At 37.5% G+C, this 22,364-nt stretch overlaps 1 protein-coding gene across 1 annotated transcript in view; it reads right to left on the bottom strand.

Moving 5' to 3' along the window:
- CFH (complement factor H) overlaps positions 1-22,364 on the bottom strand; it is a 227,870-nt gene that overhangs the window by 176,403 nt on the left and 29,103 nt on the right. The window contains exons 4-7 of the mRNA XM_049635060.1: positions 21,239-21,315; positions 19,545-19,736; positions 16,700-16,870; positions 9,194-9,364 (exon numbers count right to left, since the gene is read on the bottom strand). Coding sequence (XP_049491017.1) covers positions 9,194-9,364; positions 16,700-16,870; positions 19,545-19,736; positions 21,239-21,315 — 611 coding nt within the window. The remainder of the gene's footprint in view (positions 1-9,193; positions 9,365-16,699; positions 16,871-19,544; positions 19,737-21,238; positions 21,316-22,364) is intronic.

The following is a 22,364-nucleotide window of genomic DNA, read 5'->3' on the forward strand; positions in this document are numbered from 1 at the left end:
AAAGGCATTGAAATCCAAGAGGCACAGAGAACTCCCTTCAGACATAACTTGAATCGATCTTCTGCACAACATATCATAGTGAAACTGGCAAAATACAAGGATAAAGAGAAAATTCTGAAAGCAGCTAGAGATAAACGTGCTCTAACATATAAAGGGAGACCCATAAGACTCGTGACCGATCTCTCTACTGAAACTTGGCAGGCCAGAAAGGAATGGCAGGAGATCTTCAATGTGATGAACAGAAAAAAATATGCAGCTAAGAATCCTTTATCCAGCAAGTCTGTCATTTAGAATAGAAGGAGAGATAAAGGTCTTCCCAAACAAACAAAAACTGAAGGAATTTGTCACCACTAAACCAGCCCTACAAGAGATCCTAAGGGGGATCCTGTGAGACAAGGTACCAGAGACATCGCTACAAGCATGAAACCTACGGACATTACAATGACTCTAAACCCATATCTTTCTATAATAACACTGAATGTAAATGGACTAAATGCGCCTACCAAAAGGCATAGGGTATCAGAATGGATAAAAAAACAAGACCCATCTATTTGCTGTCTACAAGAGACTCATTTTAGATCTGAGGACACCTTCAGATTGAGAGTGAGGGGATGGAGAACTATTTATCATGCCACTGGAAGTCAAAAGAAAGCTGGAGTAGCCATACTTATATCAGACAAACTAGACTTTAAATTAAAGGCTGTAACAAGAGATGAAGAAGGGAATTACATAATAATCACAGGGTCTATCCATCAGGAAGAGCTAACAATTATAAATGTCTATGCGCCGAATACAGGAGCCCCCAAATATATAAAACAATTACTCACAAACATAAGCAACCTCATTGATAAGAATGTGGTAATTACAGGGGACTTTAACACTCCACTTACAGAAATGGATAGATCATCTAGACACACGGTCAATAAAGAAACAAGGGCCCTGAATGATACATTGGATCAGATGGACTTGACAGATATATTTAGAACTCTGCAGCCCAAAGCAACAGAATATACTTTCTTCTCGAGTGCACATGGAACATTCTCCAAGATAGATCACATACCGGGTCACAAAACAGCCCTTCATGAGTATATAAGAATTGAAATTATACCATGCATACTTTCAGACCACAATGCTATGAAGCTTGAAATCAACCACAGGAAAAAGTCTGGAAAACCTCCAAAAGCATGGAGGTTAAAGAACACCCTACTAAAGAATGAGTTAGTCAACCAGGCAATTAGAGAAGAAATTTAAAAATATATGGAAACAAACGAAAATGAAAATACAACAATCCAAACACTTTGGGATGCAGCGAAGGCAGTCCTGAGAGGAAAATACATTGCAATCCAGGCCTATCTCAAGAAACAAGAAAAATCCCAAATACAAAATCTAACAGCACACCTAAAGGAAATAGAAGCAGAACAGCAAAGGCAGCCTAAACCCAGCAGAAGAAGAGAAATCATAAAGATCAGAGCAGAAATAAACAATAGAGAATCTAAAAAAACTGTAAAGCAGATCAACGAAACCAAGAGTTGGTTTTTTGAAAAAATAAACAAAATTGACAAACCTCTAGCCAGGCTTCTCAAAAAGAAAAGGGAGATGACCCAAATAGATAAAATCATGAATGAAAATGGAATGATTACAACCAATCCCTCACAGATACAATTATCAGGGAATACTATGAAAAATTATATGCCAACAAACTGGACAACCTGGAAGAAATGGACAAATTCCTAAACACCCACACTCTTCCAAAACTCAATCAGGAGGAAATAGAAAGCTTGAACAGACCCATAACCAGCAAAGAAATTGAATCGGTTATCAAAAATCTCCCAACAAATAAGAGTCCAGGACCAGATGGCTTCCCAGGGGAGTTCTACCAGACGTTTAAAGCAGAGATAATACCTATCCTTCTCAAGCTATTCCAAGAAATAGAAAGGGAAGGAAAACTTCCAGACTCATTCTAGGAAGCCAGTATTACTTTGATTCCTAAACCAGACAGAGACCCAGTAAAAAAAGAGAACTACAGGCCAATATCCTTGATCAATATGGATGCAAAAATTCTCAATAAGATACTAGCAAATCGAATTCAACAGCATATAAAAAGAATTATTCACCATGATCAAGTGGGATTCATTCCTGGGATGCAGGGCTGGTTCAACATTCGCAAATCAATCAACGTGATACATCACATTAATAAAAGAAAAGATAAGAACCATACGATCCTGTCAATCGATGCAGAAAAGGCCTTTGACAAAATTCAGCACCCTTTCTTAATAAAAACCTTTGAGAAAGTCGGGATAGAAGGAACATACTTAAACATCACAAAAGCCATTTATGAAAAGCCCACAGCTAACATCATCCTCAATGGAGAAAAACTGAGAGCTTTTTCCCTGAGATCAGGAACACGACAGGGATGTCCAATTTCACCACTGTTGTTTAACATAGTGTTGGAAGTTCTAGCATCAGCAATCAGACAACAAAAGGAAATCAAAGGCGTCAAAATTGGCAAAGATGAAATTAAGCTTTCACTTTTTGCTGATGACATGATATTATACGTGGAAAATCTGATAGACTCCACCAGAAGTCTGCTAGAACTGATACATGAATTTAGCAAAGTTGCAGGATACAAAATCAACGTACAGAAATCAGTTGCATTCTTATACACTAATAATGAAGCAACAGAAAGACAAATAAAGAAACTGATCCCATTCACAATTGCACCAAGAAGCATAAAATACCTAGGAATAAATCTAACCAAAGATGTAAAAGATCTGTATGCCGAAAACTATAGAAAGCTTATGAAGGTAATTGAAGAAGATTTAAAGAAATGGAAAGACATTCCCTGCTCATGGACTGGAAGAATAAATATTGTCAAAATGTCAATACTACCCAAAGCTATCTACACATTCAATGCAATCCCAATCAAAATTGCACCAGCATTCTTCTCAAAACTAGAACAAGCAATCCTAAAATTCATATGGAACCACAAAAGGCCCCGAATAGCCAAAGTCATTTTGAAGAAGAAGACCAAAGCATGAGGCATCACAATCCCAGACTTTAGCCTCTACTACAAAGCTGTCATCATCAAGACAGCATGGTATTGGCACAAAAACAGACACATAGACCAATGGAATAGAATAGAAACCCCAGAACTAGACCCACAAACGTATGGCCAACTCATCTTTGACAAAGCAGGAAAGAACATCCAATGGAAAAAAGACAGTCTCTTTAACAAATGGTGCTGGGAGAACTGGACAGCAACATGCAGAAGGTTGAAACTAGACCACTTTCTCACACCATTCACAAAAATAAACTCAAAATGGATAAAGGACCTGAATGTGAGACAGGAAACCATCAAAACCTTAGAGGAGAAAGCAGGAAAAGACCTCTCTGACCTCAGCCGTAGCAATCTCTTACTCGGCACATCCCCAAAGGCAAGGGAATTAAAAGCAAAAGTGAATTACTGGGACCTTATGAAGATAAAAAGCTTCTGCACAGCAAAGGAAACAACCAACAAAACTAAAAGGCAACCAACGGAATGGGAAAAGATATTTGCAAATGACATATCGGACAAAGGGCTAGTATCCAAAATCTGTAAAGAGCTCACCAAACTCCACACCTGAAAAACAAATAACCCAGTGAAGAAATGGGCAGAAGACATGAATAGACACTTCTCTCAAGAAGACATCGGATGGCCAACAGGCACATGAAAAGATGCTCAACGTCGCTCCTCATCAAGGAAATACAAATCAAAACCACACTCAGATATCACCTCACGCCAGTCAGAGTGGCCAAAATGAACAAATCAGGAGACTATAGATGCTGGAGAGGATGTGGAGAAACGGAAACCCTCTTGCACTATTGGTGGGAATGCAAATTGGTGCAGCCACTCTGGAAAACAGTGTGGAGGTTCCTCAAAAAATTAAAAATAGACCTACCCTATGACCCAGCAGTAGCACTGCTAGGAATTTACCCAAGGGATATAGGAGTACTGATGCATAGGGGCACTTGTACCCCAATGTTTATAGCAGCACTCTCAACAATAGCCAAATTATGGAAAGAGCCTAAATGTCCATCAACTGATGAATGGGTAAAGAAATTGTGGTTTATATACACAATGGAGTACTATGTGGCAATGAGAAAGAATGAAATATGGCCCTTTGTAGCAACGTGGATGGAACTGGAGTGTGTTATGCTAAGTGAAATAAGTCATACAGAGAAAGACAGATACCATATGTTTTCACTCTTATGTGGATCCTGAGAAACTTAACAGAAACCCATGGGGGAGGGGAAGGAAAGAAAAAGAGGTTAGAGTGGAAGAGAGCCAAAGCATAAGAGACTGTTAAAAACAGAGAAGAAACTGAGGGTTGATGGGTGTGGGAGGGAGGGGAGGGTGGGTGATGGGTATTGAGGAGGGCACCTTTTGGGATGAACACTGGGTGTTGTACGGAAACCAATTTGACAATAAACTTCATATATTAAAACAAAACAAAAAAATAAATGAAATCAGTAAAGTTTCAGGCTACAAAATCAATGCACAAAAATCTGGTGTGTTTCTGTACACTAATAATAAACTATAAAAAAAGAAATTAAGAAAATAATCCCCTTTACAATAGCAATCAAAACAAATAAAATATGTAGGAATAAATCTATCCAAGAAGATGAAAGGTCTGTACCCTGAAAACACTAGAAAATGAAGAAATAAATCAAAGACACAAATAAATGAAATATAGTCCATGTTCATGAATTGGAACAGTTACTGTTAAAATGTTCATACCACCTAAAGTAATCTGGAGATTCAATGCAATTCCTATCAAAATTCTGAAGGCATTTTTCACAGAAATAGAACAAACAACCCTAAATTTTATATGTAATCACAAAAGAATCCAAATCGTCAAAGGAATCCTGAGAAAGAAGAACAAACCTAGAGGCATCATGCTTCGAGGTTTCAAACTATATTACAGAATTAGAGTAATCAAAACAGTACAGTATTAGCATCCAAGATGACACATAGCTCAACAGAACAGAACAGAGAGCCTAGAAATAAACTCATACATTTAAGGCCAGATAGTTTATGACAAAGAAGCCAAGAATATGCAGTGAGGAGAGGACAGTCTCTTCAATAAGTGGTGTTGTGGAAACTGGACAGCCACATACAAAAGAATGAATCTGGAACACTATCTACAACATACACGAAAACTAACACAAAATGGACGAAAGACCTGAAAACATAAAACTCCTGGAAGAAAACATAGGGGATAAGTTCCTTGACATTGATCTTGGCAATTATTTTGTAGAATTCACACCAAAAGCAAAGGCAATCCAGGCAAAACTAAATAAGTGGGACTGCATTAAACCAACTACTTCTGCACAATAAAGGAAACCATCCACAAACTGATGACTAGCCTAATGAGTAGGAGGAAATATTTGCAAATCATATGTCTGATAAGGGGAAACATCCAAAATATATTTTAAAAACTCATATAATTCAGTAACAACAATAACTAAAGGCCCAATCTGAATAACACATAGGCAGACGATCTGGACAGACATTGTTTCTAGAGAAGAAACACAGATGACCTAAAGGCACATGAAAGATGCTCAACTTAACTTATCATCAGAGAAATGAAAATCAAAACCACAATAGGATATTACTTGATACTTGTTTACATGGCTTCATCAAAAAGAAAAAAAAAATGTTAGTGAGGATATGGAGAAAAGGGAGCATTTCTGCCCTGTTAATGGGAATGTAGATTGGTGCAGCCACTATGAAAACGGCATGGAGGTTTCTCAAATAATTAACAGAACTACCATATGATCCAACAATTCCACTTCTGGGTATTTATCTGAAGGAAAGGAAAACACTAACTGAAAAGGACATATGTGCCCCATATTCACTGTAGCATTATTACAATAGTCAAAATGTGGAAGCAATCTAAGTGTCCATTACTGGATGAGTGCATAAGAAACTAGGATTATTATTCAGCCAATAAAAGAAGGAAATGTTGCCATTTGTGATGACATGGATGGACTTGGAGGGCACCATGCTAAGTGAAATAAATCAGACAGAGAAAGACAAAGACTACATGAGCTATATTTGGAATCTAAAAATACCAAACTCTTAGATAAAGAGAACAGAGTGGGGGTTGCTAGAGGCAGGGCCTGAAGGGCAGGAGAAATGGGTCAAGGGAGGTCGAAAGGTACAAACTACCAGTAATAAAATAATAAAATGATGGGGATGTAAGGTACAGACAGCATGGTGACTACAGTTATTAATACTGCATTGTATATTTGAAAGTTGCTAAGAGAGTAGATCTTAAAGGTGCTTCCACAAGAAAAAACATGTTAACGATGTGGTGATAGATTTAACTACAATTGTGTTTGAAGTCATTCCACAATATATAACAGTATCAAATCATGTTGCACATTTGCAACTAATATAATGTTATATGTCGATTATATCTCAATCATTCAATCATTCAGTATTTTTATTATAATTGTTTTACACATTAAGGTCTGTTTCATGTTGATGATAGGGTCTTTTGATTTGAAAATTCATTTTGGAGTTATCCCTAGAATTAATATGGAGGCCACTGACCTACTTTTTGTATCATAATGTATTCATATATTATCCAGCGTAAGTGCAGTACACCTGTACAACCAAATGTGGTATGGAAAGGAAAGGAATAGAACTATAGAGACAAAAAATACCTGGAAAAGAGTAGAGGAAACATTCCCCAGGAAAAAAGACAGTACTCTGTTGAATTGAATGGAATTTTGTTACATGGATGGTTTTGGAAAATTCTGCAGTGTCTTTTTCTCCCTTCAAAAAGAGGAGCCTAATTCTCCTCCCTTTGAGTATGCAGGACTTAGAGACCCACTTCTAAAGTCTAGATATGGCTAAAGTGACAGTGTGTGACTAGTTTGTAAATGGTATGGAAGCTTCTGCCGCTCTCTCTATCAGATCATGAACTCTGGAGAAAGTTAGCTGCCATTCGTGAAGCCTATGGAGATTCCCATGTGGTAAGTTACTGAAGCTTCCTGCCAAAAGCCTTATGAGTCAGCCGTCTTGGAGGCAGATCCTCCGGCCCTACCAAGCCATCAGGTGACTGCAGCCTAGGTCAACATCCTGACTGCAACACAAGAAGTGCCTGGCTCAGAACTAGCTAGCTAAGCCACTCCCAAATTCCTGACCCACAGAAACTCTGAGAAGATAAAGGTGTGTTGTTTGAAGCCAATATGCTTTGGGGGAAATCTGTTACACAGAAATAAAGAACTAATATATTAGGTGTTCAATGACACTAGCCTTACCAAATGTTTTATTTATTTATTATTTATTTGATTACGACAGCTTTATTCATAATTGGTAAAACGTAAAAACAACCAAGATGTCCACCAGTACACGAATCTAATGAAGAAACTGTGATATATCCAGGCAATGGAGTATCATTTAGAGCCAAAAGAAATGACCTCTCATATCATGAAAAGACTTGGGGGAATCATAAATGCATATTTCTCAGTATAAAAAAAAATCTGAAATGAGACCCACTATATGACATTCTGTTTGCAGAGACTGAGCAAGGGGAGGAATCAATAGGTGGAGCACAGAGGATTTTTAGGGCAGTGAAAAGCTCTGTATGATCCCATAAAGATGGACATTTGTCTAAACCTATAGAATGTACATCAGGAGTCAACTCTAAGGTATACTACTGACCTTGGGTAATTATGATGGATGAATGCAGTTTCATCAATGTGAAAACATACCATTTGGGGGGGGTTGTTGATAAATAGGGAAGGGATGCATGTGTGGCAGCAGTGAGTATATAGCAAGTTTCTGTACCATCCTGTCAATTTGGCTGTGAACCTAAAATTTATTAATTTATTTACTTATTTGTTTACTTGTTTTAATTTAAATTCCAGTTTGTTCACACATAGTGTAATATTAGTTTCAGGAGTAGAATTTAGTGATTCCTCACTTACATACAACACCCAGTGCTCATCACAACATGTGCTGTCTTCAATATCCATCACTTATTTAACTATACCCCCCACCCACCTACCTCCCCTTCAGCAACCCTCAGTTTTTTCTCTATAGTTAAGAGTCTGTTTCTTGGTTTGCCTTTCTCTATTTCCCTCCCATGTTCATCTGTTTCATTTCTTAAATTCCACATATGAGTGAAATTATGGTATTTGTCTTTCTCTGACTGACTTATTTCATTTAACATAATACATCCTAGCTCCGTCTATGTCATTGCAAATGGCAAGAGTTCATTCCTTTTGGTGGCTGGGTAATATTCCACTGTAAATATATATGACATGTTCATTATTCATTCAACAGTTGATGGACATTTGGGCTCCTTTCATACTTTGGCAATTGTTGATAATGCTGCTCTAAAAATTGGGGTGCATGTATCCCTTCGAATCAGTATTTTTTTTATCCTTTGGGCAAATACCTAGTAGTGCAATTGCTAGACCGTGGGGTAGCTCTATTTTTAACTTTTTGAGGAACTTTTATATTGTTTTCCAGAATGGCTGCACCAGTTTGCATTCCCACCAGCAACATAAGAGGGTTACCCTTTCTCCACAGCCTCACCAACATCTGTTGTTTCCCATGTTGTTAGTTTTAGCCATTCTGACAAGCGAGAGGTGACACCTTACCATAGCTTTGACTTGTGTTTCTCTGATGATCAGTAATGTTGAACATCTATCCTTTCCTATGTCTGTTAGCCATCTGGATCTCTTCTTTGGAAAAAATCGATAAAGAAATTACCAAACTTAATGCACAAAAACCAAATAATCCAGTTAGGAAGTGGGCAGAAGACATGAAAAGACATTTTTCCAAAGAAGACATCCATATGGCTAACAAGCACATGAAAAGCTGGTCACCATCACAGGCAGGAAAATACAAACAAAATGGTTTAGTTCAGATATTAGAATTACATTAGTTAGAGAAACTTATATTCATACACACATATTTAACATCAAATGGCATAAAATAGTTTTTAATTTTCAAAAATGTGATTTAGACCATGCTTAAAATTGTCTACTTTGAAAGGAATGTCTCTGTAGCCCCTGCTTTACACACACAGTAAGGTAAAGATTTGGATTTATTGTGTCCCCATTTTTGTTGCTGTTGTTTAAGAGACAGTAATTTCAGAATTAAGAAGTAGGTCAAGATATGTAGGGAACTTACCACATCTTGGCTGAGGTACCCAGACAGTTTTAGTACATGTTGCCATTTTTTCTCGGTTTGAAGGATAAAAGCCAGGTTTACAATTATATGTGATTTCATCTCCACTTCTGTATCTGATGCTTTGGGGCGTGTAGTCACCATTTTGAATATTAGGAGAAGGACATAAGAATTCTGGAGAAAAAAGGACATGTGGATAATGTTGAAACCACTACCCATTAAAATAATCAAGTACATAAAAATATAGAAAGTGGATATTATTTTTTTTGTCCCTACCACAGCAAAAATTGGTATTATAATGAGGATAGTCTTATATCCTTCCCACCATATCACTCATGTCCCAGTACTCTATCTCTTATCTGCTGTATTTGTGCACCCCTGGACTCTTGAATCCTCTTTCCCTAAAGCTATAACATACATCCTAATATTCCATATGTGGCAATAAACTCACGACAAATCACTTTAACTCTTCTTTCCAACTATTCTTCAACTTCCTTGGCATCTGTGGTTCTCATAGGGACTATTTACAAATGGCCTGAGTCTCTTCCTTCCAGACACTTAATAGGAGTGCATATCCCTGCACATTTGAAGGAGACATGGCCCTGTGATTTGCATAGGACAAGGAAATGAATGTAAACTAACATGTTTCCCTTTAGGGAGGAAATTTTAAAAGCCATTGTGTGAATTTTTATGTTCTTATTTCCACAGCTGCAGGGATGAAGGAAAGTCATGGAGAGGTGATGTCTATATCCCTTGATTCTTACAGCTAATATAATGAGCAGAGTCCCTTCAGACCTACATTGGAAGTGAGCATAAATAGGAAATAAACTTTAATTTATTAGGCTATTGCAATCTTGGGATACATTTTTCTTACTGTAATAGAATAACCTAGTCCAGGGTTTGGAGAAAACCTATTTTATGTAAAGATAAAAGGTCTCTGTCCCAACTACTCAGCATGAACATAGTCCTAAAAGATACATAGACAAATGAACATGGCTGTATTCCAATAAAACTTTGTTTACACAAAGGGCACAGCCTGGATTTGATTTTCAAACTATAATGTGCTCTCCCATGACCTACTTTATCTTAATTCATAAAGCTCTTTCTCAGTTCTTTCCATCAACTTTTCTGTACCTCATCAATGGAACAGTTTGCAATACTCCTTTTCTTTTTCTTTTTTTTAAATTTAAATTTTATTTTTTACTTTACATCTAAATTAGTTAGCACATAGTGCAACAATGATTTCAGGAGTAGATTCCTTAATGCCCCTTACCCATTTAGGCCATTCCCCCTCCCACAACCCCTCCAGTAACCCTCTGTTCTCCATACTTAAGAGTCTCTTAAGTTTTGTTCCCCTCCTTGTTTTTATATTATTTTTGCTTCCCTTCCCTTGTGTTCATCTGTTCTGTATCTTAAAGTCCTTACATGAGCGAAGTCATACGATATTTGTCTTTCTCTGAGTGACTAATTTTGCTTAGCATAATACCCTCTAGTTCCATCTATGTAGTTGCAAATGGTAAGATTTCATTCTTTTTGATTGCAGAGTAATATTCCATTGTATACATATACCACATCTTTATCCATTCATCCATCGATGGACATTTGGGCTCTTTCCATACTTTGGCTATTGTTGATAGTGCTGCTATTGGGGTGCGTGTGTCCCTTCACAACAGCATACCTGTATCCCTTGGATAAAATACCTAGTAGTGCAATTGCTGGGTTGTAGGGTAGTTCTATTTTTAATTTTTTGAGGAACCTCCATATTGTTTTCCAGAGTGGCTGCACCAGTTTGCATTCCCACCAGCAGTGCAAAAGAGATCCTCTCTGTCCACATCCTGGCCAACATCTGTTGTCGCCTGAGTTGTTTATGTTAGCCATTCTGACAGGTGTGAGGTGGTATCTCACTGTCGTTTTGATTTGGCAATACTCCTTTTCTAATAAAATATCATAGCTTTAAACTATTGTTGAAATGTTATATAACCATTTATATTGGTGCCATGGTTGACATTCAGCATTGCCAGAAAATCATTTATATTCTCCCAAATTACTTCCTATTCCATTTCCCAAAGTAAGTGACTCATGATTCCTTATTTTCTTCAAAAGCCATCTAACACAATAGCTCCTTCATTGACAAATAAATTCTTGCATTCACAAAAAACAATTCAGACCACAAACTGTGGATTCCCTAGATTTCTTTATAACATGCTTTTAACTTTGGCTATATCTGTTTTAAACTTTAGCCTTTCCCTTACTCTGATGATAAGGTGTTTTTTTCATATTCATGTTAGCTTTTCAAAACTTTAATCTCCTGTAGACCATCTCCCACAGAATAAACCATTGTTTATTCCTTCCCTCTCTCTTTTTGTCTACGATTCTCTCTTAAATGGATATGCAAGCTTCTCTAATTTTAAACCCTTTGTTCTCTCAACCCTTTGTTCAAGGTAGTTGATGTACTACCTTCTCCTCTCCTTCACAACAAAGATCCTTCAAATATCATCTTACAATTAGTATCTCCAGTTTTCAACCTCCCATTTATTCTTCAATCTACTGCTATCTCTGGCTTCTGACATCCCCAACAGGCTGGTGGTACTCAGACAAAAGTCACCAATATCCTCCAATTTCCAAATGCAAAAACTCTGTATTGCACATATCACAGTGCCTGGTACTATAGACCATGGGCTCCTTAATTATTTATTGAACTGAAATAGATAAAAACCCTCTGTAATATTTGACACTGTTGATCACTGACTTCTCGACATTCTCCAATGCCTTACATTCTTATGTCTTCCTACTACTCTTTAATTTTGTCTGAACGGTATTATTTTATTTTATTTCTAGTTGCCCTCCTTCCTCTGCTCTACTTAATTTTAGGCCCTGTCTACTTCTCAGATCTCATCTCCTACCAAGGTCCCACTTACTCTCTATACGACCAACACAATAGCCTTCTGTCTGGTGTTCACACATGCCAGGCTTATTCATATCATTTGCACTTTTTATTCCTTATTTCTTGAGTGATGCTCCTCTAGATCTTCCTGCTGACTCTTATCACCACCTCAGAAATATCTTGCCTGAAGACCCAACAAGTATTGTCTGTATGAATGAATAGCTATGCTTTACAGTTGGTTCTACATATTTGTCCTTGATTTTGTTGTTTGCTTCTTCACAATCTCTCTGTGAATCAAGACACTTCAATGATAAAAAGCTATCATCATTACGCTAATAACTCTTCAGTGAGATCCAAATCCATATATCCAACTGAAGCTTCACATTAGACAGGTCCATGTGAATAATTCAAAGGCATATCCAACTAACTACATGCCAAACTAAATCAACTTTTTCTCAATATATGCTTTCCTCCTGTGTTCAACATTTTAGTTTGTGACACAAAAACCTCATGACAGGAGCCTGGAAATTTATGCTACCTACGTTCTTCCCCTTCATTTCAATATTCATTAACACAACACATTCTATAATCTTATAATTATTGCTTATATACCTCCTACTCTTCATACCATGCTTCCACTGTGTACATCCATCTCCTAGAGGTATTATCAAAGTCTTAATTGGTCTTAAATTTGTACTTCATTCCTCCAGAATAAGCTTTAATAAGTCTCTATTCCAAACATGATAATATACTTTTTGGCAATGATTATAGTAGAGAGAATTAAATATGTGAGTACCTAACACAAAGTTTAAGTATAATATCTCTACAGTGCCTGATTTTAATTTACACTACCCTCAGATGAGCCTTAAATGTGCTTATTTACTTTTATTTTTTCTCCTCACTTTATTCTGCTCTATCATATTTTCATAGACTTATTGCAGTGCAGTTTATTATATCCTGATTTTTACTTCATACTGTGGCTTAACTTAATTTTGAATTCAAAAGCTACAAGATATAAAAAACAAGAGTTTTATTAAGAGGCCAACAAAAAATATTGGGAGGATTTTGTTAAATAATTAAGAAATAAGATCTTCACGTGATTACTCTTGAGCAGTGGACATAAATCACTTAATAAATTGTAATTCCCTACTTTCATAATTTCCATTAAAATAAATGATGTTAGTAAAACATTGCCAGGGCACGTGCCTCTATCCAAAATAGTACTGGAGAATGTCTGCATGTGTGGGGTCACATTTTTTCCTACTGTTAGATACCACCAGTAAGCATTTGAAATAAGAACAATAATTTAATGTTAGCACTCTATGTTGTTCGTCATCAGAAAATCTGACTTGTACAGAGAACAGATAGATTTGGAGCAAAGGTGGCTTTTATTTAGCAGGTCTTGGTACTTTTAATTATTCCTATAAATGATTTGCTGTCAGAGACTGGTTCTTATTAGACAAAGAGACCAAAGTTTTGACAAATCACCTTCAAACAGAACCCCTGAAGGGCGCCTGGGTGGCTCAGTTAGTTAAGTGTTCAACACTTTATTTCAGCTCATGTCATGATCTCGTGGCTCGTGAGATTGACCCCACAGTGGGCTCCATGCTGACAGTGTGAAGTCTGCTGGGGATTCTCTCTTTCCTTTCTCTCTGCCCCTACTCCCAGTCATGCACGCGCGCGCTCTCTCTCTCTCTCTCTCTCTCTCAAAGTAAATAACATTAAAAAAAAAAAAACCTGACACATAAAATCATAAACCGGATGGAAGAAATTTTAAGTATTTTATCCTAGGTTATTTTATTTTAATTTTATTTTAGTTCCAAATTTATTATAGATTTGGAGAAAGCAAGATCTATAGATTTGGAATTCATCATTACCAGCAGGTAGATCCTTCTATTGTCCTAGGAAAATAAGGAGAAGCATTTGTGATATACTAGCTAAGGTACAATGTAGAGTACCTTTTACTTTTAAACTTATTTTTAAATGTTTATTTATTTATTTTGAGAGAGAGGGAGTGCACGCACGAGGGCGTGGCAGAGAGAGAGGGAGGGAGAGAATCCCAAGCAGGCTCCATGGTGTCAGTGAAGAGCCTGATGCAGTGCTCAAACTCTAGAACCAAACTGTGAGATCATGACCTGAGCTGAAATTAAGAACGGTATCCTTAACTGACTGAGCCAACAAGGTGCCCCTGGAGTTCCTTTTAATAAAAGACTTCTCCGTATCCAGTTAATGTAAAACACATTTCAATAAAATTAACCACTGCTGTAACAGAGAGTGCATGCTTATTTAATTTGGGGTGAACCATTCTTTATTTATCTTGATCATTAGTAAACTGTTTTGTGAAAGAGAGTATCCAATCTTAGTGACATCTCTCTCCCCAAAGAAAGGAGGATTCTAAGGCATCCTGTCTTGAGTTTTTGAGTTATACAATTGACTAAGAAAATGAAAAACAAATTCTAAAAAGAAAATGTTTTACAAATGTGGGATCTTTACTGTGTGTGTGTGTGTGTGTGTGTGTGTGTGCGCGCGCGCGCGCGCGCGCGCGCGTATGTGTGTGGTGTAGATGGGTCAAGTTTCAAGTAAGCCTAGGAATTGTAGCAACACATATGGGAAAAACAGATTTCCCACATTAAAACAAATATGTGCTCAGCAACAGCTTTAAGCAGGTAGTTATGTGACCAAGAAAAAGAATTAACTAGACAACTTCTATGGAGCAGTCAGGCGATCCTGAGTCTTATGTCAAAGTAAAACTGAACTCAGATCCTGACGTCTTAACTTGGAAGTAAGTAAATTTCATTGAAACCTGGAATGATGATTTATTCTAATGTTCACTGAAATGTGGAGTGACTTATTCTAATGTTTATACAGGACAAAGGGCCTGATATAAAGTAAGTGGTTTATAAGTTATATTTTGACGACTGGATGGATAATTTAGCTCTCTAAATATTTAAGTCAGGCTCTGGAAGTAAAACATACGGCGGAAGTTAATGCCAGAGGACTTGTGCACCCACTTTCTTTGAGTAGGAGCCACAAATGCCATGAAGCCAAACAGCTGGACTCCACACACGATCAGCTGATCACAGATCTAATGTGGGTGATCACTGTCTTCTCTTCACTAACCTCTTTGTAAAATATTTTCTTAACAATGCCTGAAAGTGGAGGTCACTCAGTTGTAGGGGGATATATTTTCCAAGGAGCTACTTGTGGACTCAACCCCAAATTTTTTTCGGGGGGTTGGGGTGCCTGGCTGGCTGAGTCAGTAGAGCATGTGACTCTTGATCTCAGGGTTGTAAGTTCAAGCCCCAGGTTGGGTATGGAGCTTACTTTTTAAAAAAAAAAGGTAAAAAAATTAAAAAAAATTTTTTTAATGTTTATTTTTGAGAGAGACAGAATGTGAGTGGGGGGAAGGGCAGAAAGAGAGAGAGGGAGACACAGAACGTAAAGCAGGCTCCAGGCTCTGAGCTGTCAGCACAGAGCCCGACACAGGGCTCAAACTCATGAACTGCAAGATCATGACCTGAAGTCAGACTTTTAACCGACTGAGCCACCCAGGTGCCCTCAACCAAAAAATTTTTTAAAATAAGAACAAAATCATTCAAAATCTAACTCTAGTTTTTGTAAGAGAGGATCATTAAACAAGGTTTACGCATGGAATTATGAATCACATGATTAAAAGTTCAGAGAGCTCTTAAGAGTTCAGCTCTTCTCACCATCTCCCCACCTACCCTGGGCCACGATATGACCATATCTATAAAAGTCACCCTTTTAGAAAGGCACTTGACCTCTGATTTCATGTAGGATAGCACTTGTAACTTGTTTCACTCGCTGCTGCAGCCCGCATCAGAAGTTAACGCACCCTTTTCCATAAATGTTTGCAAACAGCTCAACATAGTTGTTACCGTGTGACATGTAATAGCTGTACCTTCTTGCTATTCTTCTAATGATATGATGTCTTAAACTCAACCTTTTACAGTTTTGCATCTGGACCACGATAGTTTGAAACTCTCTCTTTTCAAATGAGGTAGGCTAAGTAGAACACAATATTACAGACATAACTTTTGGTGGCACGAAGCACAGTTGACGTGGATTCTACATCTGCACAATATCCCCCATTAGGAAGCCTAAAAGAGTTTGGTGGGTGCCCCCTGCCACCCACCCCCCCGCATCATCATCACTATTGATTCATATTACACCTGTGCTTAGTGAAATCTCTAGTTATTTCCACTTAATTCCATTGTTAATTGAGGGTTCCCTCATATGGCATTCATCTCATTTACTTTGTTTGCAAAGCTAACTGCTGGGCTTTAGAAGAGCAATCTGTCTGAGAAGTAATCATGCCTGGGGAGCCTATTATTGCCCTGGCTCTGCTCTAGACTTGATTTTTGACCGCAGACCAACTACTTAACGAGCTATTGAACTCTTCTGTTCCTTTTATGTCTATCTTCAGAACGAGAGAATTATACCAAAATTAATTTTTGCACACATAAAACGTTAAGTATATCGTATTTATATCGAATCTTGTCAACATTAACGCTCCATTGTGAGAAAAAATAAACTGCTTCACTGTAAGGAATATATGAATGAAAAGAATTGATAAAATATATAGAAAGGAAATATAACATTACCTTTACATGAAGGGGTTGGAGTCCATCCCGATGCAGTGCATATGGCATCTCCTTTACTACCGTATTCATAACCCTGGTGACATGTATACTGAAATCGTTCGTTTTCCTTGTAAGTTTTCTTCAGAGATGCAGCATTTCCATTTGCGATTTCTGGCTTTTGGCAGGAAATTTCTAAATATAAGGGATTAAATTCCAAAATGTTTGTTATATATTAAAAAGCCATGTCTAAGACATAGTTAAAGATACAAGTTTTGTTTCCTTTAGGCAAATCAGACAACGAAACAAAACTTCTATTTTGACATGGTTGCTTGAATTATTTACCTGTTGTTCTTAATTTTGATTTTTGAAATAAGGTAAAATTCTGATTAAACTTCTGTTGCTAGGGGTGCCTGGGTGGCTCAGTTGCTTAAGTAACTGGCTCTTAATTTTGGCTCAGGTTATGATCTCATGGTTCCTGGGATCGTACCCTGTCTGTGGCTTCCTGCTGGCACTGTAGAACCTTCTGGGATTCTTTCTCTTTCTTTCTCTGTCCCTCCCTTACTCATGCTTTCTGTCTCTCTCTTTCTATCAAAAATAAATAAATAAATAAAAATTATGTTGCTTATTTTATTTGCTTTGAAGATAAATTAGTCCTCTTCAAGTAAATAGTGGCCAGTAATGATACCAACTATATATATATAATTGGGTATAGATATATAGGCTTATTGTGATAAATATTTTCACCGAATGACTTGTAAAAATTATGTATTTTCTAGTTATCGATAATAGAGTCATAATTGGCATAACACTTTGTCAAAGAAGTTAATTTAACCTACTGTCATTATATCTGTGAATTACATCTTCTGTTTTTGTGGCTTACCATCCATCCAAATTTTCTGTCAAGAAAACCCAAAAACTGGCCATCATATTTGCCCCCATCTTCTCTCAAACATTTCCCCCTGGGATTATGGCAACAATAACTAATTTCCCAGATGCTATTCTCGCACCTCTGTAATCTATTTTCCTGTTTGTAACTTAATGACTGTTTTTCTTGTCCCTTCATCGCTCCGTTGAAGGATTCCACTGAAATCCTCCATCGATTCCCAATTCAGTCTGAATAAAAGCCAAATTCTTCAGCATGATATGGAGCACCTTAGAACCTTGCACTGGCCTATCTTCAAGCCATCACTGACCTACCCCTGCTTGTGTCCTACACAACGGCCTCGAAGACATGGAACAGGGGAGCTTCAGGCTCCTGGAAGCCTCACTGCATTTGTACCTTCCTCTCCCTGAACTTCTCCTGACTGATATACTTTCCCCCCACTCAACTTCGTTGGAAAAAGTCTCATTCTTTCTTCAAAATGTATCTTATGCATTAGTTATTCCAGTAAGGTTTTACTAAGCACAGAAATTTAGGTTTTTTAAAAATTTTATTTATTTTGAGAGAGAGAGATTGAGAGAGACAGTGAGATAGAGAGAGAGAGAGAGAGAGAGAGCGTGAGTTGGGGAGGAGCAAAGACAGAGGGAGAGAGAGGATCGCAAGCAGGCTCCACCATGAGCGTGGAGCTGGATGCCAGGCTGCATCTCATGACCACGACCTCAGCTAATATCAGGAGTGTGATGTTCGACTGACTGAGCCACCCAGGTGCTCAGAAATTTAGTTTTAAGGGGGAAACCCCATCTGTGAGCCTCTGGGGTATACAGTATTTGCTGTGCTGAATAGAAATATGATTGCCATTACTGACTTGAAGAACTAATATTGTTAGAGAGAATTTTTAAGACCAGAAATGCTTTCCCTGCATCTCATTATAGGATAGACTAAACTAAGAAAGTGTGAATTTTAGATAATGTTAAAAAAATAAATATGCCAAATAAGTATTGGTAAAATGAAGTATGGCACCTCTAAGTAAACTGACCATAATGTTTTATTACAAAAGCCTGATCACCATACTGGTCATGATGCACTGGTTAGCAGTATTATAACTAAAGAAATCTTTTTTTTTTAAATTTTTTTTAATGTTTATTTATTTTTGAGACAGAGAGAGACAGACCATGAACAGGGGAGGGTCAGAGAGAGAGGGAGACACAGAATGGGAAGCAGGTTCCAGGCTCTGAGCTGTCAGCACAGAGCCCGACGCGGGGCTCGAACTCACGGACCGTGAGATCATGACCTGAGCCGAAGTCGGACGCTTAACCGACTGAGCCACCCAGGCGCCCCTATAACTAAAGAAATCTTGACTTGCAGTTTACTATAGAATTTTTTTTTAAGAGGCAGAAAGTTATTTAGTGAATTCAGTTTAGTTCCACAATATTTCTCTAAATTTACAGTGCAAATATAAAATAGGACCCCATTCTAGAAGTGTTATTCAAGAACAGAATGTTATAATGATGTATCAGTAGAAATAAATAATGACTTTTTGATCTTACAAATTAAAAGAAAACCTGTTCTGTAGGCCAATATTAAATCTTGCAGCAGAAATGGTTAGTATTCTGTTTGAGCATGAAAGCCCATTACAATTTAATTATGGATAAGACCATGGAATTTGGTTTCAGATAACCTAGGTTTGAATCTTAACTCCACCGTCATGCCATCATAACCTTGGTCATGAGATGTAACTTTTTTGCCCCACAATGTCCTCAGTTATAAAATAGAGGTGAAAACAGTGCATAAATCACAGTCATTTTGAAGGTAAAATGGAATGTAAAGAACTTAGATCAATTACTGACAAATAGTAAGTGCCCAATAAATATTAGTTTTAATGTTATTAGTATAACTGGTATTATTCTATGCATAATATTTAAAAGTGCAAATTTTCATGAGAAAAACTAAAACTGTCCGATCCCATGAACAGTAAATGTATCTTACCCACACATTTTGGGCTTTCTCCACTCCAAACACCATTCGTTGAGCAATGTATTTCTGCAGGCCCAACAAGCATGAAGCCTGAATTGCACGCAAACCGTACTACTTGTCCAAAAGTATATTCCTTGTCTAGGTCCAATGCGCTACTGGTCAATCTCCCATTCTCTGGATGTGTCACTGGTAAACACTTAACAACTGAAAAAAATAAATATAACTTTTCCTAATAGAATTTGACAACTTTATTATGAAAAATATGTATATATACACATACAGGTATAAAGTCACTAACAAAGAAAGATTGGGGGAATTACTTAATTTTTTTAAAGAAGCATTTAATAAACCTGTTTGTTGGATATAAAGGCTTATAAATTAAAAAAAACACCAATAAGCTTATCTCTGATTATTTTCTATGAGAGCGGACAAAGAAAAAATTATTTCTTTGAATGTCAGTTTACATTTTTACAGTAACAAATAAATGTTCCTTAAATAATTGAAAAATATAAAGGTTGAGATAATTAGATGAAATTTTTCACTTAAGCCCTAGGATAATATAACGCTGTATTCCTAAAAGGTATAAATGCAAACTTTCTGATTCTATTTCTTTCAATAGATAAACAGTCCTTAATTTTCCTTCCTCTCCCACATCAGTGCTCAAAATAATCTGAATATTCCTTTTGATTTTACTTAATATTTTCCAATACCTTGTAGGTTATGGCATTTAAACTTTATTTTAGAGTAGAATCATCCAGGATGCTCATTAAGATGGAAATTCTATGGCTATCTCCCTGTGCTATTACCGGAGATACTGATTTAGTAGGTTTTTAGTAACCCAAAATTTCAGCATTAAACAAGCACCTCAGGTGATTTCAGTGTAGATGTTCCTTAAAACATTAGATCTTTCCTCTCATTCCCGTAAGTTCTCTTCTTTAGGTAACAGGACTTTTGAGTGATCACATTCCCACTGGCCCTCCTCCTTCTCCTCCTCCTCCTCCTTCATCCTCCTGGTCCTCTCTCCCTCCCCCTTTTCCTCATTCCCTCCCTCCTTCCCCCTCTCTCTCCCTCTCTATTTACTTCTCACCATGGAACTAAGAAAGACTACTCTGACTCATCTATTTCCATGATGACTAGACAGATTGGCATTACTAGCCCAAAATTTAGAAACAGGATCTACATTTTTCTCATTCTGACTCTTGGCTTTATGGATCAGTAAGAAAAGTAGAGCTCTTCCTTACTTCCTGCCTCTTTTCAGTAAGACTAAGACCACAGGAAAATCTCCTTTGTCATGCAAGAGGGGAGAGATAACTGAATCTGGTCTCCATTTCAGATGTTATTGACAATCTCTGCATTTGGGTGGATATTGGTTGAGTATGTATTCATTAGTAAAGCTGAAATTCTGATCCTTGTGCTATTTCTAGTGTTTAGAATCCAAAAGGAAAGGAAAATAGGTTTTAGATTTCCTAATCTCTAATACTTTGAATACATTAGATCAGATGAAACTGCATTCACATTTGGTCAATAAAACACAAAATAACGTAGTAATAAAAAGCTTAAATATCCATTCTATATTAGAAGCCACAAAAATACTGAATCAAAAATATGTAATTACAAACTTTAAGCATTATTTTAATGTAGATATCTCAAAAAAGTCTTAGTTCTTTTAAATATTTGAATGTATTTGTAAACAATTTTACATATACCTTCACATATAGGAATATCATTGGTCCATCCATCAGATTCACACTCACGGAAATTGATGCTACCTAGCATCTGATACCTGAAAACCAAAAATAACAGAGTGGTGAGCTAATGTGTATTTATATGCAATATTAACTTTGATACATTCTGAATGCCCAGGAACTCCATTTCAGAGAAAATTAGAAGCATATACACTTCCTTCCTCTCTCCCTTCATTCTTTCCTTCTGTCTTTTCTCCCCTCCCTCTTACTTTTTCCCTTCCTTTCTTTCTCTCTTTTCTTTCTCTTTCTTTTTTTAAAATTTCTATCTTTCCTTTTTTTAAAACTTGTGTGTTCTTTTTGTAAGTATATGAGATGAATAATTTTTTTAAGTTTATTTATTTTGAGAGAGAGACAGAGAGAGAAAGAGAGAGAGAGAGAGATGGGCAGAGAGAGAGGGAGAAAGAGAATCCTAAGCAGGTTCCCCATTGTCAGTGCAGAGCCTGATGCAGGGCTCAATCTCATGAACCGTGAGATCATGCCCTGAACCAAAATCAAGAGTGGGACACTTGATTCCGAGGGAGAGGGTCCAACAAGGTGGAGAAGTAGGGGGATCTGAAGTTCTCTCATCTCTAAAACAAAGCAGTGTTGAGGCCAAAGGACCTTGAACTCCAAGAGTCCATGGCAAAGTGACAGAGATGCTTCCAGGGACCCACCGTGACAACCTGACGGGCCATAGGTGCATGATTGCAAACTGGGAGAGGGAAAATGAACGGAGGAGAGGGATCCCCTTCTGCGGAAAGACAAAGGGAAGAGAAAGAGAGTCTGGGGATGCATAGGACTCTATCTGGATAAGAGGAAAACCACAGACTGAGACATAGAAGGATCCAATCTCGAACTCAGGGGCTTCCTCCAGACTGGGGCCAGGCCAGTCATCCTATTTGTGTACCTGGGGAGGAGGGGAGCCAGCCCTGGGCTTGGTAACTAGTTCAGAGGCCCACTCCCCAGTGGGAGAAAGCAACCCACTCCCTGGAGTGCTGTGGGAAGAAGGTATATATCCACTTAAAGGAGCAGCACTTTCCCCCAAACCAGGGCGGAGGGAGTGGGAACCTTAAAGATATAAGGGGTTAATTCCAGCCAAGCACCAGGG

The sequence above is a fragment of the Panthera uncia genome, chromosome F1, assembly GCF_023721935.1.
Source record: "Panthera uncia isolate 11264 chromosome F1, Puncia_PCG_1.0, whole genome shotgun sequence".
Taxonomy (NCBI): Eukaryota; Metazoa; Chordata; class Mammalia; order Carnivora; family Felidae; genus Panthera; species Panthera uncia.